This window comes from Giraffa tippelskirchi, chromosome 12 (genome assembly GCF_054371585.1).
Source record: "Giraffa tippelskirchi isolate mGirTip1 chromosome 12, T2T-mGirTip1v1.2.pri, whole genome shotgun sequence".
Classification (NCBI taxonomy): Eukaryota; Metazoa; Chordata; class Mammalia; order Artiodactyla; family Giraffidae; genus Giraffa; species Giraffa tippelskirchi.
The window spans coordinates 104,470,308-104,491,410 of record NC_137286.1 but is presented as its reverse complement, the minus strand read 5'-3'; the positions used below and the strand labels follow the sequence as shown (position 1 = coordinate 104,491,410).

At 39.6% G+C, this 21,103-nt stretch overlaps 1 protein-coding gene and 1 non-coding gene across 10 annotated transcripts in view; one reads left to right on the top strand and one right to left on the bottom strand.

Moving 5' to 3' along the window:
* The window catches only part of LOC145530151 (phospholipid-transporting ATPase IB), a 452,251-nt gene that overhangs the window by 134,030 nt on the left and 297,118 nt on the right, over positions 1-21,103 (top strand). For all 9 annotated transcript variants that reach the window (XM_081551000.1, XM_081550992.1, XM_081551002.1 and 6 more), the window contains one exon: positions 4,251-4,315. In XM_081551000.1, the coding sequence (XP_081407126.1) occupies positions 4,251-4,315 (65 nt within the window). The remainder of the gene's footprint in view (positions 1-4,250; positions 4,316-21,103) is intronic.
* TRNAE-UUC (transfer RNA glutamic acid (anticodon UUC)) lies at positions 10,860-10,931 on the bottom strand. The gene has a single exon. It is a non-coding gene; the product is annotated as a tRNA-Glu (tRNA).

The following is a 21,103-nucleotide window of genomic DNA, read 5'->3' as shown; positions in this document are numbered from 1 at the left end:
CGGCATCTAGAAAAAATGGTACTGAAGAATTTATTTACAGGGCAACAGTGGAGAAACAGGCATAAAGAATAGGCTTATGGACATGGGGAGAGGGGTGGAGAGGGTGAGGTGTATGGAAAGAGTAACATGGAAACTTACATTACCATATGTAAAATAGAAAGCCAGTGGGAATTTGCTGTATGGCTCAGGAAACTCAAACAGGGGCTCTGTATCAACCTAGAGGGGTGGGATGGGGTGGGAGTTTCAAAAGGGAGGAGATATATGTATACCTATGGCTGATTCATGTTGAGGTTTGACAGAAAACAACAAAATTCTGTAAAGCAATTATCCTTCAATGAAAAAATTAATTAATTTAAAAAAAAAGAAAGAACAAGCGAGGCTCTGTGGGTGAGATGGGTTTAAAACTTGAACCTCAAGAATTTGTTTCAGACAAAGAATGAGCACAGCACAGGTCAGCGATGGCAGGGCTCGCAGGGGACGTGGTGAGGATGGTTGAAGCCTTTTTGAGAGGCATCTGAGGATCTGGTGAGAAGGGTGCCCGGGTGTGGTTCTGTGCACAAGCCTTCAACATTCTGGTTCTCTGATGGGGAAGGATTCTTGAGCCTTGACCCAGTCTGGAGGAGATTGAGTTCCATCTGTCATCATCCGTTTTTGACGTCTGGCGCTATGTTCTATACGCTCACACTCGAACACTGAGTGACCAGATTCTACCTGATGTCATTTAGAACCAACAGCACACTTGTTGAGGATTTGGAGCAAAGGTGAATCCCACTGTCGAGTAGTTTGGTGATCCCAGGTATATGGTTAGTAGGAATCAGTCATTCCTAACCCTTCCAGAGGGCTTCTCAGGTGGCGCAGTGGTGAAGAACCCACCTGCCAGTGCAGGAGATGTAAGAGACACGGGTTTAATCCCTGGGTCGGGAAGATCCCATGGAGTAGGAAATGGCAACCCACTCCAGTATTCTTGCTTGGAGAATCCCATGGACAAAGGAGCCTGTGGGCTACAGTCCATAGAGCCACTAAGAGTTGGACATGTCTGAAGTGAGTTAGCACGAACATGAACCTTCCAAAAGTGTCTCTGAAGAAATCTGGGTTCAGCTATCTTTGATAGTATATGCTTACCTCAAAAAAAGACACTGATAGTGAGTTTCAAGAGGTTTGGTTTGGTCATATTTTCTAGTGTGAATTATGATTTTATTAAAGTCAGGTCCTGCTCTAAGTACCATAGATGCTGTAATATTTTGATTTCTTTAATTCTACTCAGGTAGCAGAAAGACTCAACACTTTTGTGGTGTACTGTTAACTTCAGCCCTAGTAAAGAGTGAAATCCCAGAGGTCCCTCCTCAGTCATTTTACGGTCGTCTTGTTAGATTGTGAGATTAAAGAAATAGACTTCAATTTACAAGAGTAGATTGACATTTCATACCTGGCTGTTCTCCAAGAGTTGATCTCATTTTATCCAAAAACATTAGAAATCAAGCACAGCAAACTCGGATTGACATAATTTAATTTGCCACATTAGCTAAGTCACATTTAACTGTGTTAAACTTCCATGGTCTGTCTAGAGCAAGTGTTCTGTGTGATAATTCTTTAAGCAAAATCTTGCTTCGTTTTCCAAATTAAAAAAAAAAATCCTGTTTCTTCTCAGAAGCCTTGAGTTCTGTGTATTTAAATTCATGAACGTGTCAGTGGTTTTATTTATTACCCTCTCCCTGCAACGGATAGAAAAATACTTTGAGCCTTTCCATAATATCTTTATGCAGCTTCAGTTGTCAAGTGGCATTTGACTTAAATTGCAAAATGTAAAATCAAGCGGCAGGCAACGGCTTAAAGATTACGGCTTGCTTCTGCAGCTGTTGTTCATATAAAAAACTACCAGCAAATCCTTTCACGTGAGTTATACTAAATTTATAACAGTCTCTATTGTTCGGAATTGCTGGAAGTTTCTGGGGCAAGGGAAGAAAAATGATGAAAGTTTCAATATCCCTGTTTGTCAATGAAAATAAAATGTAGACCTCCCTTCTATACTTCACTTAAGAATTTATAGGAAGGAAGAATACATTTGTAAAATTTTGGGGAAAGAAATTTCGATTATTTCTATCTTGCTCTGTAGAACTTTTAATGGCATCCTGGGAAACTCATTTCTACTCATCACTATTGTTAAAATATAGACTTGAACAAGTTTGGAAATGCATATAAAATTGTGCTGTGTCTCCTGCTTTTTTTCCTCTCCCCCTCTTAGGGGTTTAACATGTGTTTGCTTGTGTGGTCCTGTGATTTTTGACTTAGTTGTTTTCACTTTAAAAATATTAATAATATGTGGCAGTTGTAACCAGCAAAATAGTCTCATTCCCTTGAGATAACTGTTAATTAACTGCCTGCACTAGGTATTCTTAAAAAAATTACAATTGGATAAAAGGCCGTAGTTTCGTGCTTGAAAATTTGTGTTCTGAGGTGGCTGCTAAATATTCTTGTCAAATGACCATCATTAGTGAAGAATATACTTCACACATTCCAAAATAAACAAAAATATTTATCACGACCCCCCCCCCAAAAAAACCCAAGGTTTTTCTCATCTTAATTTTAGTCTGTCTTGAGTTCTATTTTGTGCCTGTTAGTAGTGCTTCCTGGGGATGAAAAGAGAGCCTGCCGGGTAGAATTGAGCACATGTGCACAGTAGCTCTGTGCCTTGTCCATCAGTTAAATGCCTGTCATCTTTTCTAGTAAATACAGAGTCTGTGGGAAGCATTATTTTGGCTCTTCTGTGGAGGAAAGCCCTGGCTCCTGTTGCCCAAGGAACAGCATGGGTTAAGGCCCTTCATGTGATAGTCACCTGTGTCCTTGCATGAAGGGTGATGCCCTTCATGCTGATGACTTGTTCCCTGTTTCTGTGGTCAGTGGTCCATTATTGCTGTAAGGGGCACTTTTCTAGGTGGGAGGACTCTCTTCTTGCCTTTTCTCAATGAGATAAATTGAGTAGGGGTTGGTGGTGAACCCATGTTGTTGCCAGCTCTCTCAAGCAGGGTGATTTGAAAGAAAGCCCAGGGCCCCTATAAACACCCTTGGACTTGGGGTTGGCTAGGCCCACCTCCTCCTCTTCCCCAGAGCCTGGGGATTTGATGGGGAGGAGTCAGAAGAGGCTCTCAAAGTCTGAGTAGGAAAGAGCTTCATAGAAATATGTTAACCTTCTGGGAGGAAAAGTGGGAGAGTACCTGGCTTAAACTAACCTACAGAGGAGAGGTACCATTGTTTAAAATGCAATGGGAATTGTTAAGAATTAGCACCGAGATACTTTTATTCCAAACCTTTTTTAAAGCTCATTTAATTTTTGAAATGAGATTGCTTTGAGCTTTCACAGGAAAAGTAACTTTCTCTGTGTATCATAGGATTCCTTAGAAACCTGCCATGAGAACTGAAGTAAAAGTGAAAGTGTTAGTTGCTCAGTCGTGTTCAACTCTTTGTGAGCCTATGGACTATAGCCCGCCAGGCTCCTCTGTCCATGGGATTCTCTGGGCACGAATACTGGAGTGGGTTGCCATTCCTTTTCTCCAGGGGATCTTCCCAATCCAGGGATCGAACCCGGGTCTCCTGCACTAGCAGGTAGATTCTTTGCCATCTGAGCCACCAGGGAAGTCCCAAGCAGGTGAGGGACTTAATGTCACAATAGGTGCGTTTATGGTGATTGAGGAGGACTTTTGGGTTCCATTAGTCATCTGGTGGCTCAGACGGTAAAGTGTCTTGCTTACAATGCTGGAGATCTGGGTTCGATCCCTGGGTCGGGAAGATCCTCTGGAGAAGGAAATGGCAACCCACTCCAGTACTCTTGCCTGGAAAATCCCATGGACGGAGGAGCCGGGTAGGCTACAGTCCATGGGGTCGCAAAGAGTCGGACACGACTAAGCGACTTCACTTTCACTTTCACTTTGTCTCCTAAAGTGTTTGCTGTTGTTCTAGAGAACCCAGGGCTCATCCTACTGTTCTACAAGGATAACAAGGATAAGGGAAAAGCCGCAGAAAACTGACAAGTGTTTATTGATATTTCAGTCATTAGTTATGGAGACCTTCTTGAGCAGTGCTGTTATAGCTGTCTGCAAGGGTCAAGCTCTTCTCAATTCCTCTGTGTGAGCCCATAGGCTTAACATGGTCATCAGTCAGATGCAGGAGGGGGACTGAATTCAGGTGACTCTGAACATGGTGCGTTCCTGGCGGGGATGGTAAATTCATGTCTCTTGTTCTTTTTTTCACTCTAGGTTATTCCTGCCGGTTGGTGTCACAGAACATGGCCCTTATCCTACTGAAGGAGGATTCTTTGGACGTAAGTAGCTTTTCAAAAGTTATATTTGATATAATTGTGTTAAACCTTTTGTTTATTTCTACTATGGCTGATAAGCAGTGTTTATTTATTTTACTGAAAATAGACTATGAAACCGCTTGGTGTGTTTTCTGTTTTTGTTTATGAATGGATGGCATAAAGTCATATCTTTAAACATCAAAATAGTAAGTTTAGGGCATTGCTTTGTGAGCTTCATGATAATGCTTTGTTTTACTCACCTACAGTTGTGCATTTATAATGGAGTAGTCTTAGTCTGGTTTGACTTCCTGTTAGGATCTCCATAAAGGAGTGATGGTCAGCTCAAGCGTTGCTTGCTATGGAGACTTGCAGGATTTCCTTTCTAGTTTCAAGTGTCAGGAGTTGTCTCTGTGTATATGACAGTTGGTTACACTGGCTCAAGGAGAATGGAAGAGACCCCTATTTGCCCTCTCACTGTCTAAAGCTACTGGTAAGACCCTGGCTGGGAGCTGATTTGAGGGTCACCAGTGGTCTGCTTGGCAGTTTGATAAGATACCAGGAGCTCAACAGTGAGGTTCCATTTGTAGGTCACTTAACAAGAGCTTGTTCCTGGCAGGCACCCATGGCTGTGCTTATGGTCAGTGCATTATATATAAATGCCAACGCTCAGAGCAGGTGTTAAGGTTAGTTACACTTGTAAAGGGGGGAGATGTACTACCTGCAAACTGGGGGTGTGAATCCTGCTATCAAGGCCAGGACGTGGTGTACCAGTTGAGGATTCCAGGGGCAGGAGTCAGAGGGTGTCTGTACCTCTGAAGCCCCTCATAAGTTGATGTGAATGGTCTCTGCTTTTCCTCCCTGGGGTGTGGTGCTGGGTGAACCACGAGAGGTAAGAGGTGTCGCTGATCGCTCTTCTGTTTGGATGAGCATTTTCTTTTCAATCTTTCAATATGAGGGCAGTCTTAAATGCATGACTTAAGAACATGTTGAAGAAAAAGAATCCCTGGGCAGATAAAAACCCAAGCTTACTGTATAAGTAGGAACAGGAGTATTCTTTCTTAGAGATGAGCTGTCTGCTCTCATTGGGGAAATTCTTAAGTTACCAACCACTGTCTCCTTCTCCCAATGTAATCATTACTTCTTCCACTTAAATTCCTCACTTAAAAACCTCATGGAAGATGTTTTAGTTCACGTGAACTTATTCATTTGACCTGAACATTATTTTATTGAGGTACTCTTTTTCTCTTTATTGCCCAGAACTTAAATGTTCAGTGTAAAATAAAGCGATATATTAAAAAAAAAAGAGAAAACTTTCTGTAAGGGATTAATGAGAAGTGAAAATGTTTTTCTGTGCTGTCCATTGCAATAGTCGCTTGCCATAAGTGGTTATTAATTACTTGAAACGTGACCAGCTTGACTAAGGAACTATCATTTTCAAGTAATTTAAACGACCACATGTGGCTAGTGGCTGCTGTACTGGAAGACACAGTGTAGGTCATTTTCAGTCCATTTGTGCAGGGGTCAGCAATTTCTGGCCATTGGTCCAAATCTAAGCTTACCACTTGTTTTTTTTCTCTCTGTTTTATTGACATACAGCACTGTACACATTGGGCTTCCCTGGTGGCTCAGACAATAAAGAATCTTCCTGCAATGCATGAGACCTGGGTTCAATCCCTAGGTCAGGAAGATTCCCTAGGGAAGGGGATGGCTACTGACCCCAGCATTCTTGCCTAGAGAATTCCATGGACTGAGGAGCCTGGCAGGCTACAGTCCATGGGGTTGCAAAGAGTCCGACGCGACTAATAACACCCTGAATCCATTTAAGGTGTTCAGCAAAATGACTTACCTGCATTATGAAATGATGACCCCAATACACTGAGTGAATGTCATCTCCTAGATACAAAATTAAATAGAAAAAATATTTCTTATGATGAGAACTCTTAGGATTTACTCTTAACAACTTTCTTATATAACTTACGGCAGTTAATAAATAAATTATATTTATCATGTTGTACATTCCATCGCTAGTGCTTATTTACTTTACAACTGGAAGTTTGTAGCTTCTGACCACCTTCCTACACTTCTGCCTCCCTGATTGCCCACCTCTGGTACCCACAAATCTGATCTTTATCTATGAGTTTGCTTTTGAAATATAATTGACTTATATAGCACTGTTAGTTCCTGTTACACAACATAGGCATTTGACCACCTGTTTTTGTGAATAAAGTTTTATTGGAAGACAGTCATTTACATATTGTCAATGGTAAAGGTAAGTAATTGCAAAACAGAACAAGTGGTCCATGAACCCTCAACTTTTTACTGTCTGCTCCTTTGCCCTCCCTGATCAGAGGGAAACTGACCCCATTCTAGTTCCATTGTATGCTATTGCTGCATCTTCTAAAACAATGTTTTTTGAAATGTTAAGAAGCACTAAGAGAGAAGTAGAATCTTTGGCTAATTTGGGGGGAGATCCAGAGTTATAAATAATTAAGTATGTTTCCATACCACACGGAGAAGGCAATGGCACCCCACTGCAGTACTCTTTTGCCTGGAAAATCCCATGGATGGAGGAGCCTGGCAGACTTCAGTCCATGGGGTCGCTCAGAGTCGGACACGACTGAAGCGACTTAGCAGTAGCAGCAGCAGCCATACCACAAGTTTTGTGTGATCTTTACTATGCTTATCACACTGTGAGTCAGGCAGAGGGTGATATAGAATATTTTGTTAACCAAACTTATTTAACCACTGAGTTTCTTTTTTGATGAGTAACTCTTGTGATAGCAATACAGGTTTAGAAATGCTGATTTTAAAAATAAAGAGATTTCCTCTTTACAGATGTGATAAAGTAAAAGCAAATAAAAGAGGATACTCAGAGTAAGAAAACAGCAAAACACATATTTAACTTCAGAATTTATATGAAATCAACAGATATTTGAGTGTTCTTAGTAGGCCGGGCAGATTGCTAGAATTGCAGACACAGCAATAAATGACAGTGTATTCTCTACTCTCAGGTTTCTACTTTAGCTGAGAAAATAGCCATTTAGTTTTGACTTAATTAAGTTTTTGTTTGTGTGTGTGATAGTTGCCACAAAGGAGAAGTGTAAGGTAAGGTGCTAAGTACAAATAGTTAGGGGGGTTCATGAGCTTTCTTGGAGAAGGATGAGATGGTAAATATTTTAGGCTCTAGGTCACAGCTGCTCTTTTCTCCCCCTTTAATGAGAAAGCAGCTGTAGACAGTACACACACAGCTCACACATACATAGACGTGAGCGTGCCCCATTCGTGTACATACATCTGTCTCTTTGTACTCATGTTCTTAACACATTATTGACCGGGGGATTTTGTCGACACTAACACCTGTGGCCATAATACCTCTCCGGTCAATAATGTGTTAAGTATTTTCCAAAAATAACTGTACGAGTCATAAAGAAAGTCTTCATATTTCAGAGAATCGGTTAGCATTTGGCTTGTTCTGTGAATCCAAGGCCCAGAACTAACAAATCAGTGATTTATAAAAAAGTTTGTTATAAAACTTCCCTGGGCTTCCCTGGTGGCTCAGCTGGTAAAGAATCCTCTGGCAATGCGGGAGACCTGGGTTTGATCCCTGGGTTAAGAAGATCCTCTGCAGAAGGAAAAGGCTACCCACTCCAGTATTCTGGCCTGGAGAATTCCATGGACTACAGTCCATGGGTTCGCAAAGAGTCAGACACGACTAAGGGACTTTCACACATAAAAATCTGTACTCTTGGAAATTTAAAAACTACACTCATAAATAATTCAAGAGTCAGAGAGGAAATCACATTGGAAATTAGAAAACACTTAGAATGATTGAAAAATACTTTGCATCAAAATCTGTGGGACTTGAACTTCCCAGAGAGAGAAATTTGTACCATCACTGCTTATTGTATAAAAGAAGAAATACTTAAAATTAGTAAGCTATTCATACAATTTAAGATGTTAGCAAAAGAGCAAGATAAGATCAACAAAACTGAAAGTGGATTCTTCAAAAAGATTAATGAGATTAACACACACAAAGCTGGTTAGGGAAAAAAAATGTTAGGAATGAGAAAAGAGAAATAACTCCAGGTAGAGAGAGCAGTGATTAGAATAATATGAATGGCTCTGTGTAAATAAATTTGAGGCTTAGATGAAATGGGTAATTACCTAGGAAAAACATAAAACTTCAGACTCGAGGAAATAGGAAACCTGAATAACCCTACAACCGTTAAAGGAATAGTACCATGACTTCTGATTTTTCCTCCAAAGAGACTACATTATACTCTAGTTTTGTCAAGGATTAAAAGAAGAAACAGTTCCAATTTTATAAAAAGTCTTCCAAAAAAATACCAAAAAAAGTCAATACTCTTCAGTGTAGGTTGATGTTTAAAGTAACCTTTGGATCAAAAGCAATAGGAGCAGAATGATAAAGAAAAATTGCAGGTCAGTCTCAACTGTGAACAGAGAGGTAAAATTCTTTGATAAAAGATCAACAAACCAAATCCAATAATATAAAAGAAATCAGACGTATGATACAGTTGGGTTTAATTCCAAGGATGTGAGCATGTGTTTTCTTGAGAAAAATCTGCTGTTAGTATACTTTACCTCATTAACAGATAAAAATAATACAGTCATCCAATTGGATGTAGAAAAAAATTTAGTATTTATCTTTAACCAACAACAGCAACAAACTTTAAATCCTAGAGTAGGTGTGCACTTACCTTGATAAGGTGCATCTACTGAAATTCTATGTCAAATAACTATATCATTCAGGGTCAATGATGGACTCGTTGTCTCTAAAATAGAGAGATAGCATGTTCCCGCCAGGAGTCCCTTTTATTGCTAGATGTCCTGTTATTGCCTAGATGTCCTGGGTTGCTAGATGAGTTTTTAAAGAAACAGAACATTACAGATGATTGAAGCTTCATTAGTTCTCCTTTATCCATGGTCTAAAACCTTTGGGTTCCTTTACCATCCACATGTGTATCTATAAGCTATGTCAAACCTGGTTTTGAAGCTTTAATTTTGAGATCATATTTTATGTATCTCTGTGCAGTTTGCTTTTTTCACCTGTGTTTTTGACATTGACTCATGCTGATCAGTCTAGTTCTAGCTCATTGCTGAACAGCATTGAAAACTTGGTGGTAGACGTGTCAGATTGAGTTTCCATTTTTGTGTTGTTGTGAGTGCTGCTGAGAACGTTGCACGTGTGTGATCTCTGTGCCCCTGCACCGAGAAACAAGTCCAGCTACTCTGTGCACACCTTCTGTGTCACCAGGTGATTCTTCTTTCTCTGTGGGGTGGTTCCACCAGTCTCACCTCCTCCAGGAGTGTGTACAGGTTTCCATGACTCCAAACCCCATTTCCGCGGATGCTCCGTTTGGAAATACAATAGGAACAAAAAGATGTCAGTTTTCCATTATCTTTGCCGAAGGCTGACAGTCACCTCTTAGTGGGTCTTTTTCGTACTGCTTCCTGACTGCTTGGGAAAAGTTCTCAGTGTGCTCCTCCACTCTGATTTCTCACAAGAACTTCTGGGGCCTGTGTGACGAATTATGTTGTCAGTGTGTGGAACGTCATTCTCTTCTTAAGGATTGTGGACTCTACCTCCTGCCCTCTGTACCTTTTTCGTGGTCTTTTTTTTTTCCTTTGTGGGTAAATGGTTTCTAAAGCAGTCCTTTTCCCCCAGATAAATGAATACAAATCCTTCTTTGTTTCCATTCTTCAGTGACCACTGAGTGAAACCGAAATTTTAAGAGCAGTATTTGGTATAGCTTATCTCATCAGATTCTTTGAGTCCCTGAAGTTACCTGTTGGGGATCCAGAAAGAACGTGATACTTCTAGGCTGCCCCCACCTCTGGAACATTTATTTTCTGTTTCTGAATCACGAATCCTGGGAATCACTCTTTGTTCCTTTAAAAAAAAATTAGCAAATCTGATAGATTGAATTAGGTTGTAGGGGACAAATTGCTGTGACCAACCAAGCACATATGGCTCCTATTGAAGGTAATCATAGTAACCCTTTGACATGTGTGGCAGCTGCTGCCAGTCTCCAGCCAGGATCTAGGCTTAGAGGGCGGTGCACGTGTAATTTAAGCAGTAACCTCGAGATTAAATATGTCATTGACAATGATTTTGCAGAATAAAGCTGAAGCCTGCTGTATCTTGAAAAGGAAATTATTTCGGACGTATAAATAGCTTACTGTACAGTTTAATTATAGTCTTAGTAGTAGACAAGGCTCAACTGATGAATCTCCACAAGGAGATTCATGTAGGACTGAAAATCTTGCTGCATTTGTATGGAAATAGCAAAAGCTATGATGCAAGTGGCATGTAAAACCAGTTTTGATTAATTTTGAAGTTAATTTTTCGACTATAATTGTATGGAGAGTTACTATTCCATGACCATGTACAATTTCTTTATCATTGTCTAATAGATTAATTTAAAGGTCTTTTCCTTGTTATTTATGTGGCATTTTCAGTATTTAGATATTAGATTTTAGTTTTAGAAGTTGATTGTGTTTATATATTATTTTTTTTGACTGCACCTTGTGGCTTGTGGGATCTTAATTCCCTGACCAGGGATTGAACCTGGGCCTCAGCAGTGAAAGCACCAAGTCCTAACCACTGGACCACCAGGAAGTTCCCTTTATATCTTTATTTAAATTCTGGGATTTTATGTTCCATTGAATCTGAATTATAAGCACTTTTCAATATTTCAGTTCTTTCCATTGAGAATTTACAGACTAGTTTTGTAAGTAGGTGTTTATTTGAAGGGTTTGGCCAAACAGAACTGAAAACTGGTTTATCTGACAAAAACTCTTAAGTAAGATGCTGAGACAAGGACAAGATATTTGCTTGCCGACCTGATTCTTTGTTGGTGTTACCTCAACTTTGTTGTTTATTGTGGTTTTCTCTATGAATTTCTTGAATTTATTTTTGTTAGAATCCCATCTTGCGATTTACTGAATTACTTATATTTTCTCATGGTTTTTCTTCGTTACTTTAGAATTTAAAAAAGCGAGTGTGATCTGGTGAGAAGATTTTTTTTTTTTTCTTAGTAGAGCTTTATTTTTTATTTATTTATTTATTTTTAAAATAAATTTATTTATTTTAGTTGGGGGCTAATTACTTTACAATATTGTAGTAGTTTTTGCCATACATTGACATGAATCAGCCATGGGTTTACATGTGTTCCCCTTCCTGGACACCCCCCCCCACCTCCCTCCCCATCCCGTCCCTCTGGGTCATCCCATTGCCCCAGCCCTGAGCATTTGTCTCATGCATTGAACATGGAATGGTGTTCTGTTTCACATATGATAATATACATGTTTCAATGCTATTCTCCCAGAACGTCCCACCCTCACCTTCTCCCTCAGAGTCCATAAGACTGTTCTATGCATCTGTGTCTCTTATTCTGTCTCGCATATAGGGTTATCGTTACCATCTTTCCAATTCCATATATATGTATTAGTATACTGTATTGGTGTTTTTCTTTCTGGTTTACTTCACTCTGTATTATGGGCTCCAGTTTCATCCATCTCAATAGAACCGATTCAAATGTATTCTTTTTAATGGCTGAGTAATATTCCATTGTGTATATGTACCACAGCTTCCTTATCCATTCGTCTGCTGATGGACATTGGTGAGAAGATTTTAAGAAACACCCTGCTTCCTTCACTCTTAGCTCCCGTGACCTTCCCCTCATCAACCTTTTTATCTAGACTTAAAATACACACGATGGCTAAAGAAAGGAGTGGGTTTCTAACTGTTTTGCGAAATAGCATTTGGTGGTGTGATGCATGTGTGTGTTTAAAATTCAACCGTTTATACCCATGTAGCCTACCGAACCCCTCTGCCTCATGGCACACTATTTATATTAATTAATTTATGTGTTCCTATGTTTTATATTATGAATTTAAACAATACAGAAATTGATTACTGGTCTGGAAATTACTTGCAAGTGTCCAGGATGTAAGTATGTCATATTCATGAAAGCAGGTTGAGGATCCAGGGCTTGATGCCTGTCCTGCAGAAAATGTGTAGGAGCTGAAAGATGGTATGAGCTTGGATGGATATTTGGGTGGCAGTGGGAAAGGAGATTCCTTTACGAGCTTCAGAACTGAAGTTATTTCTAGTTTCCAGTTGTGGTAGGTGTAAGCTTAACCAGCTCTCCTGCTGAAAATAAGTAAGGCTGTTGAATTAATATTTTTATAAGTGTTGAAGAGAAGACAGGTGAGAAATTCCCAGATAAAACTGAAGGAAGAACAGAAGCCTTGTCCTGAAGGCCTTCCTGGCCATAGCCTAGGGATCTGAGTGAGCCGGGGCAAACCTGGCTTCCTGTGGGCTTGAAACCTGGGTTATTCTCACCTGTCAGGTGCAGAGTACTCACAGAACTAGGGCTGAGAAGTTGAAGTTTGCATTTTGTACAGAAAGAAAATGGCCTTGGGTGGAAGACCTGAGTTGCACAACAGACTAAAAAGCAAAGAAAGTGTAAAATGTGCGATAAAACCTAGATTAATACTGAATGTATTCAGTAATACCTTGGGGATATAGTATCAATTTGAAATATAACATGATGATAGCCTACAAGTTGAAGAGTAGGAAATAGATATTAGTTGGAAATCCTCACATTGTTTGGAAATAGTTTTCAAGCAGAAATTGCTTTATGGTTGATAGAAATCTTAAGAGTAAACAACTTTTTCCTCCCTTTTAAATAGAATAATGGAACCAAATGTTCCAAGTAGACACTATTGCTTGGTACCTGTCATCAAGGGAGAAAGTTGGAAATCAGTGAACCAATGATGACATTACTTTTTATTGAAGTATAGTTAATTCACAAAGCCATGTTAGTTTCTGCTGTACATCAAAGTGATCAGTTATATATATATATATATTCCTTTTTATATTATTTTCCATTATAGTTTATTATGAGATATTAAATATAGTTCCTTGTGCTATATAGTAGGACCTTGTCATTTATCTTTTTTATATATAGTAGCTTGTGTCTGTTAATCCTAACCTCCTAATTTATCCTTCCCCTGCCTTTCCCCTTTGGCAACTATAAGTTTGTTTTCTATGTCTGTGAGTCTGGTTCTGTTTGTCATATGAGTTCATTTGTATCATATTTTAGATCCCACATATAAGTGATATCATATGGTATTTGTCTTTCTCTGACTTCCCTTCATATGATACTCTCTAGGTCCATCCATGCAAATGGCATTATTTCATTCTTTTGAATGACTGAGTTATATTTCATTGTGTATATGTACCACATCTTTGTTATCCATTTATCTGTCAACGAACATTTATGTTGCTTCCATGTCTTGGCTCCGATGATGACATTTTAATTTTATTTCAGTGAAATTGTATGAAACTGTAGAGGAAGAAGAGACCTAAACAAATAAAAGAATCCTCAAGGAATGTATGATCATTATAATGGGGAACTGGTTTGAGGGAGTTAAGGTGAGGGTTGAGCCATGTTCCTGTGGAAGGATTATCAGTGAGGCTGTCTGGCCTCTGATTTGTTGCTCCACTTGCTGTGTTAGCATGACTGGCCCGAGCGTCCTCCACTCTAGGCTCAGCATCCCCAGGGATGCTACTTACCCTTACGTCTGCTCTCTTCTCCAGTTCACCTCCAGTTCATCTTGAGATGCATCAAGAAATATTTACTTAATAATCAGGAGAGATGCTCTCAATATAACTTGTTTTGTGCATTAGTAAGTATAAAACCTACTTATGTGTCAAATATCAGATTTCTTAGTCCCTGGGCTGAGTGTTGGTGGAGACATTGGATGACAAATTAACCGTTAGACTCAACTAGAACTGGGCTAAATCTATTTACTTCGCTATTTTTATTTTCCACAACCTGTTCTGCTACTTGGTGCTTACTTGCCATTGTCTTGGATTTTTAAAATTAGTATGTTGAACTCCTAAAGTATTATTTTGGGCTGATAATGCTTGTAAATGTTGATCTTGGAAATTCTTGAGGCACTTTGCAGAACAGAGAGGTCAGTTCCTTTCTCTTAAGTATAATTGTCTTAGGTTTTATTTAATGCACTTTCATTTTTTACCAAAATCTAATTCACATACAGTTAAATTTATCATTATGCATTCTTATTTCTATATTATGAGACACACTGGAACATGGAGTTTTATTTTTGTTTCAGAGTTTTGAGACAATAAAAGAGGAATTCTTTCTTTAAGTAAGCTCATACATTTTGTATTAAATTGCATTCATGTGGATAATACTTACCATAAATTTGGGACAAAATATATTTTCTGTTCGCCCTTTCTATAGGAACTCCATTAGGTCATTTTGAATTCTGAATTTGTGTCAAAATCTACATAATGGCAGTGAATAAATGATGTAAAATACTTATTCAAATAAAAGATTGAATTCAAATAAAAGATGTAAAATACTTGTTCAAATAAAAGATTGAATTCTAGAGGAAAAATAAACAAAAAACCTTACTGTGTAATCTATGTTCTTCCTAACCAGCATCATTATGGACAAAGATCTTCATAGATTTTTTGGTCAGACCCCAAAGCCCATTTTTTTTATCATTCCAGCTATTGTTGGTATTTATCAAATCCAGTCCTGATATATGTGAGGAAATTTGGGGGTGGGTGGCAGGTGTGATTGCTTATATAACAATGGGTTCCCCTCGAGGCATTTGAAGATCTGTTTCTTTTGAAGTATTGGTTGTCAAAATTAGAAATCATAGAGAACAAGTTTGTACTGAATCTAGAGCAAATTTACCCCAAAGTTTGTCTTTAAAATCCACAGTGAGCTTTGAATTTTGTCCTGCGGACATGATTCAATTACCCCTTGACCCTGTGTTATTTTTATAAATCAAAATATTCAGGGAATTTATGTGGCAAGTGTGAGGTGCGTAAGTGGAGCTAAGCAGATTTTGGGCAGCTGCCCTGTTTAGTACCTTATGGAGAGAAAAGAAACGGAAAGAACCAGTGACATAGCAGTCTTGTGAGGGGTGATGGTGAGCAGAAGCCGGGAGAGAGTCTGTCACAAAAGAGTGGGAGTGCTGATGAAAGAGAAAGACAAATACCACGCGATATCCTTATATGTGGAATCTGAAACACGACACAAATGAACCTATCCGTGAAACAAACAGAATCATGGACATTAGAGAACAGACTTGTGGTTGCCAAGGAGAAGGGGAGGTAGGGGAGGGAAGGATGGGGAGTTTGGAGTTAGCAGACGCAAGCTGTTACATATAGGATGGATAAACAACAAGGTCCTACTGTAGAGCACAGGGGACTATATTCAATATCCTGTGATAAACCACAATGGAAAAGCACATAAAAAATGCATATATATGTATAACTGAATCCCTTTTCTGTACAGCTGAAAGGAGCACACCTTTGTAAATCAACTATACTTCAATAAAAGTTTCTTAAGAAGTGGTAATGCAGTTCATGGGGTCGCAAAGAGTCGGACACGACTGAGCGACTGAACTGAACTGAATGTTGAGGTATAAAATCATTATATTTTGAAACCTAGAAAAGCAATGAATCTTGTCCTGCCCACCCATCTCCTCCTACCCATACTTTGAGAAAGGGTGAAATAATCTGAAACAAATGTTTATAGGAGTTCCTATAGGGTCATTACAGACCTAAGTCATCATGTAAGAGAAAAATGGATTTGCCAAGATTTTCTCATTTAAACATTTGTGTGTAAATCTGTTAGAGATATTCTCAATTAAATGTCTTTGTTATAAATTATAAGCTACTGAAGTTTAAAGAATATACTGTAATATGCATCCCTCAGCCCCCAAATTAAACTTGAACATGAAGGGCTAGGACCATGCTGTTTTTTAAAGGTTCTTTTCAGTATCAACCCAGATGATGAAACAGGTTTTTTTTTTCCCCTAATTTTTTTTTTCAAGGAAAGATATTTAGAGGCCAATATAAAAATCCTATAAATTCACTAAATATATTTTTTGCATATATGTGTGTCTCTGTGTGTGTGTGTGTGTGTGTGTGTGTGTGTGTGTATGTGTTTCATTTTCTGATGCTGTCATTAGGACCAGTTTCTCTTTCTTTTCTTGCCTGGAGAATCCTAGGGACGGCGGAGCCTGGTGGGCTGCCGTCTATGGGGTCGCACAGAGTCGGACACGACTGAAGCGACTTAGCAGCAGCAGCAGCTCTTTCTTTGCTTTGGGTTTATCATAACATCATGGACTTGGGACATTGGAGGAGTTTATCTTGATGGAAACAAAACTGCTCTAACTTTTCAGTTGTTATAGAAAGCATCCCCAAAATATAATCCCCCCAAATCCATCCCCCCCCGCCCTTATTCCCTACAATTCTGAATTGCTCTATTGAACAAACCCTGCCTGTAACATCCTCAGCATCCAGCATGCTGCCTTACATTATGATGGGTACTCAGTATACTGAAAGAATGAATTTTTCACTTTGTTCCTGATTTTCACTCCTGAAATACTCACCCTAATCCTGCTCGTGTGGATGATCATTTCTTCCTGGCTTATCTTGTTTCCTTCATATCTGCATCTCTCAAGCGAGGTTTGGGTTCCATGTTCTCATCTTAGGGAGCTTATTTTGCTCTGTGTTGCTGACTCGGTGGAGGCTTTGCCTTGTTCCCTTTAGGGCTGTGAACTTGTTGTATTAAGACAGTATGTCTTGATGTTAGAGAGCTATAAAATATATTCCATGTAGGTGGTGCTTAAGACAATTATAGGACTGAAATTCCGAAGAAGCATATTTTTAAATGGGAAACTGTCCTGCCTTTTTCTTTATGTTTCTTTTCTACTTGGCATCTGTCTCACATCTCTTGCCTTTGCTGGTCTGTAGGAGTCCCTGCTGTATAGTGTTTACAGCTTGGGAAGCGACAGTAGGTTAAGCCTGGGGCCAGAGTTCCTATTATCACCTATTTATACCTGTGGTTTATGAATACAGAAGTGAAAAAGGAGAGGAATTTGGAGAAAATTAAATTATAGAAACTGCCTTGGGTTGATTGAGTTATAATCTTAATGCTCTACTCTTTGTAACTGTAGACAGGTCCTTTACCTTTACAAATGTCATCTCAATTTAATTTACATTTTGCTAAGTCATTGGGAGACTTAGTGAACTGCAACAAGTAGTTGATATTTTTCTGTATATTTTTAATGGCGTCTGTATTGGAAAATATTGCCTAAAGTTTGAACAATGCACTTCCTAAGCACACATGACAGTATTTCCCCAAACTCTTTAAGTACAAAGGGCATCTGAGATATGTATGCAACTTGCCAACTTGCCAGCGGGCGGTCTTGTGTACATGAGCTGCTTTGCAGAAATATAGTCAGTTTTCCCAAATAACATGACTAGTACAATTTTCCTGGTGACCACCCCTATAAGTTCTCATTTCTGTTTCAGCTCCTGTGAATTTGATGACTGCCTGATTTTAGGAGGTCTCTTCCATCTGCAGTAGTGTGTTGCTTGGGACATGCTTGAATCAGCTGAGATCTAGAAGGTTTTTGTATTTGAATTCCCTCTAGACATGCAGAAAGGTTATGTTTTTCTTTAACGGTATAAGGAAAGCTTCATAGCAACGACAGATTGTGCATGATCAGTTATATGTAGTCCCATTTGTGGGGAGAACAACTTGGAGTATGAAGGGTGGGCAATGAGAAGGTGGACCTTTAGTGACCAGAGGAAAAGAAATTGGTGTGGATCCAGAGCTGCAATTGTCTCAGCTGCAGGGAATCAGCAACACTGTTCCTTAGGGGGACGCACAAGCTGGGGTCCAGTCATCAAGAGACAAAGTGTTCTTTGAGAAGACAAAACCTTGTTCTTTTTGTTTCCATTTTTTTTAAAAATTATTTTTTGAAGTATACTTGATTTACCACATTGTGTTAGTTTCTGCTGTGTAGCAAAGTGATTCAGTTATACATATATATATATATATATATACACACACATTCTTTTTCATATTCTTTCCCAGCATGGTTTATCACAAGACATTGAATATAGTTCCCTCTCCTGTACAGTAGGGCCTTGTTTCTCTAGCTTATATATAATAGTTTGCATTTGCTATTCCCAGATTCCCAACCCATCCCTCCCCCACCTCTCTTTCCTCCCTTGGCAACCATAAGTCTGTTCTCTATGTCTGTGAATCTATTTCCATTTTGTAGATAAGTTTATTTGTGTCATATTTTAGATTTTGCTTATATGTAATTTCATATGGTATTTTTCTTTTTCTTTCTGAGCTCACTTTGTATGATAATCTCTAGGTCCATCCATGTTGCTGCCAATGGCATGGTTTCATCTTTCTAATGGCCGAGTAATATTCCATTGTACATCTGTAGCACATTTTCTTTATCCATTCATCTGTCAGTGGATGTTTAGGTTGTTTCCATGTCTTGGCTGTTGTCAGTAGTGTGGCTGTAAACTTAGGGATGCATATATCTTTTTAAATTTTAATTTTGTCTGGGCGTACGCCCAGGAGTGGGATTGCAGGATCATATGGGAGCTCTATTTTTAGTTTTTTGAGGATCTTCCATAGTGTTCTCCATAGTGGCTGCACCAATTTACATTCCCACTGACTGTGTAGTAGAGTTCCGTTTGAGAGAAACTCCTTCTTTATCAATCCCTCAAATGCAGTCCTTGAAGACATCGTTTAATGAAAAGGGTGTAGAAATGTAGTCATGTGAATAGGACTTAAAAGACGTTGCTCTTCACACTCAAAGTTCCCTACACGGTGTGAAGTGATTGTCCAAAATTACCTGTGCTGCTACAGTGATTGAACTCTGGCTGCTAAACGAGCCCTCAGGTCTTCAAAACTGCACAGACCTCAGCAATTCAGAGATGCCTGAATTATGCTTTCTTGTGGGAACCACCATTCGTGGGTTCGAGCAGTGAGGAGGAGGGTCTTAGAGATGCCAGGTGATGGGTGTCTCCTTACAGCTTTGCTGCCTGGCACTTGGGTATGAGATGTGGGCTCCTTTCTAAGAGGGGAGATTTGATTCCTTCGCAGGTCTGGAAAAGCTGAGGTTTCTTGAATTGTTTGACTCTTGCTTTGATTTTTGGGTTGATCTCCGAGTATCTAGAAACTAATGACTTATGAACCAAAAAGTGCACATTGGTATATAACTCAGTTACTGTTATTTAAACTCTCTTGGCAGCTCTGTCTCCCTCTCACACATGGATGTATTGGGCTCAGCAGTGACTTATCCATGGTCACACCACTAAGTAGAATTGCTGACACTGGCTCTCCTGGCTCCAATTTATTTTTAATTTTATTTTTAAATTTTATTATTTTTTATTGGAGGATAATTGCTTTACAGTGTTGTGTTAGTTTCTTCTGTACAACAATATATGGAATCAGCTATATGTGTACACATATCCCCTCCCTCTTGTATCTCCCTCCCACATACTCCCCCCTAACCCACCCCTCTAGGTCATCACAGAGCACTGAGCTGAGCTCCCTGTGCTATACAGCAGCTCCCCACTAGCTAGCTGTTTTACACGTGGTAGTGGATATACGTCAGTCCTACTCTCTCAATTCATCTCACCCTTCCCTGTCCTCCCTGCGTCCAGATGTCCATTCCCTAGGTCTGATCATTGTTTTAAACTATGTCTTTGCTTCGTTGAGGTTTCAGATATCTTATGGTCAAAGATCAAGTCTATAGTGATTTTGATTTTCCAACCCATGTTCAAGGGGTGATGATCGGATGCTCATTAAAAGAGGTTGAATTCTTCAGTTTAATAAATTTATTGAGCACCTGCTGGGTGTAGTTTTAGGTGACAGGGAATAGGAGGTTATAAAGGACACAGAAGGTGCTTGAAGGGAGCGCCTCGTGTAGTTAGAGGGAGGTGGGTGCATAAATCAGTCAACAAGACAGTGTAAGTACCTTGAAGGGCAGGTGACAGGCTGGTGTGTTGAGTGGTTTGGGGGGTAAAGGAGGGCACCTTTCTGTAGGATGCTCAAGAGGGTCCATTGTGAGGAGCTGGCCTTCTGCCTGAGACCCAGCAATGGTGGCATAGGGTCAGGGGAGGAGCATGTGGACCAAGGAAATGGGTGTTTACTCTTACTCCACCCCCACCGAGGGACTTGCTGGATGAGGTCCAGAAGCAGGAAAGGACCTGGCAGGTCACGTGGGGCCCTTGTACACAGAAGGACAGGACTATCCTAGACATTCTAGAACTTGAAAATGCAGTGTGATTAGTTAACACAGGATCAAAGCAGAGCTGTGTGACATTATCTTAATGAGAGTGAGTGGCTCCTGGGCTAGAGGGCCTGTGGTATAATTCGACTGAAGGAATTAACCTTAAGGAAAGAAAAAACTGAAAGAGATAAGAGTTGGTAAAAAGGAAAGATGATAAGGATCCCGAGAGTCTGACCACCTGGGTGTTGCAATCAACCAAAGGGACGGTGCCCAGGAAGGTCCAGCCAGGCTCAGTGATGGTCAGTCACAGAACGTGCCACACCGTCTGATGCTGTTAAATGTTTAAAGTGTAGGAGGGAGTTCTTTCTATGACAGCGTTTTTAGTAATAATTTTATTGTTTTGATATTTGAGAGAACACTTAAGATACAGAGGGAAGGGAGCATATAATATTGCAGTTCATGTGGCAGCCACAGTTTAATTTTATGACAAAATCACCGACTTTAGAAAGGGTGATGTATTTATGGAACTGAAAGCTTTGTGTTGGCAATTTCTTCCAAAGAAAGCGATTCTTATTATTCTGTTGTAGACCTGCACCACCCTCACGCGATTAAAGACACTTTTTCCCCCTTCCTTGAGCAGGGAACTGGGAGGGAAAACCAGGCCTAGGGTGTTTCAGTGCTTGCCTT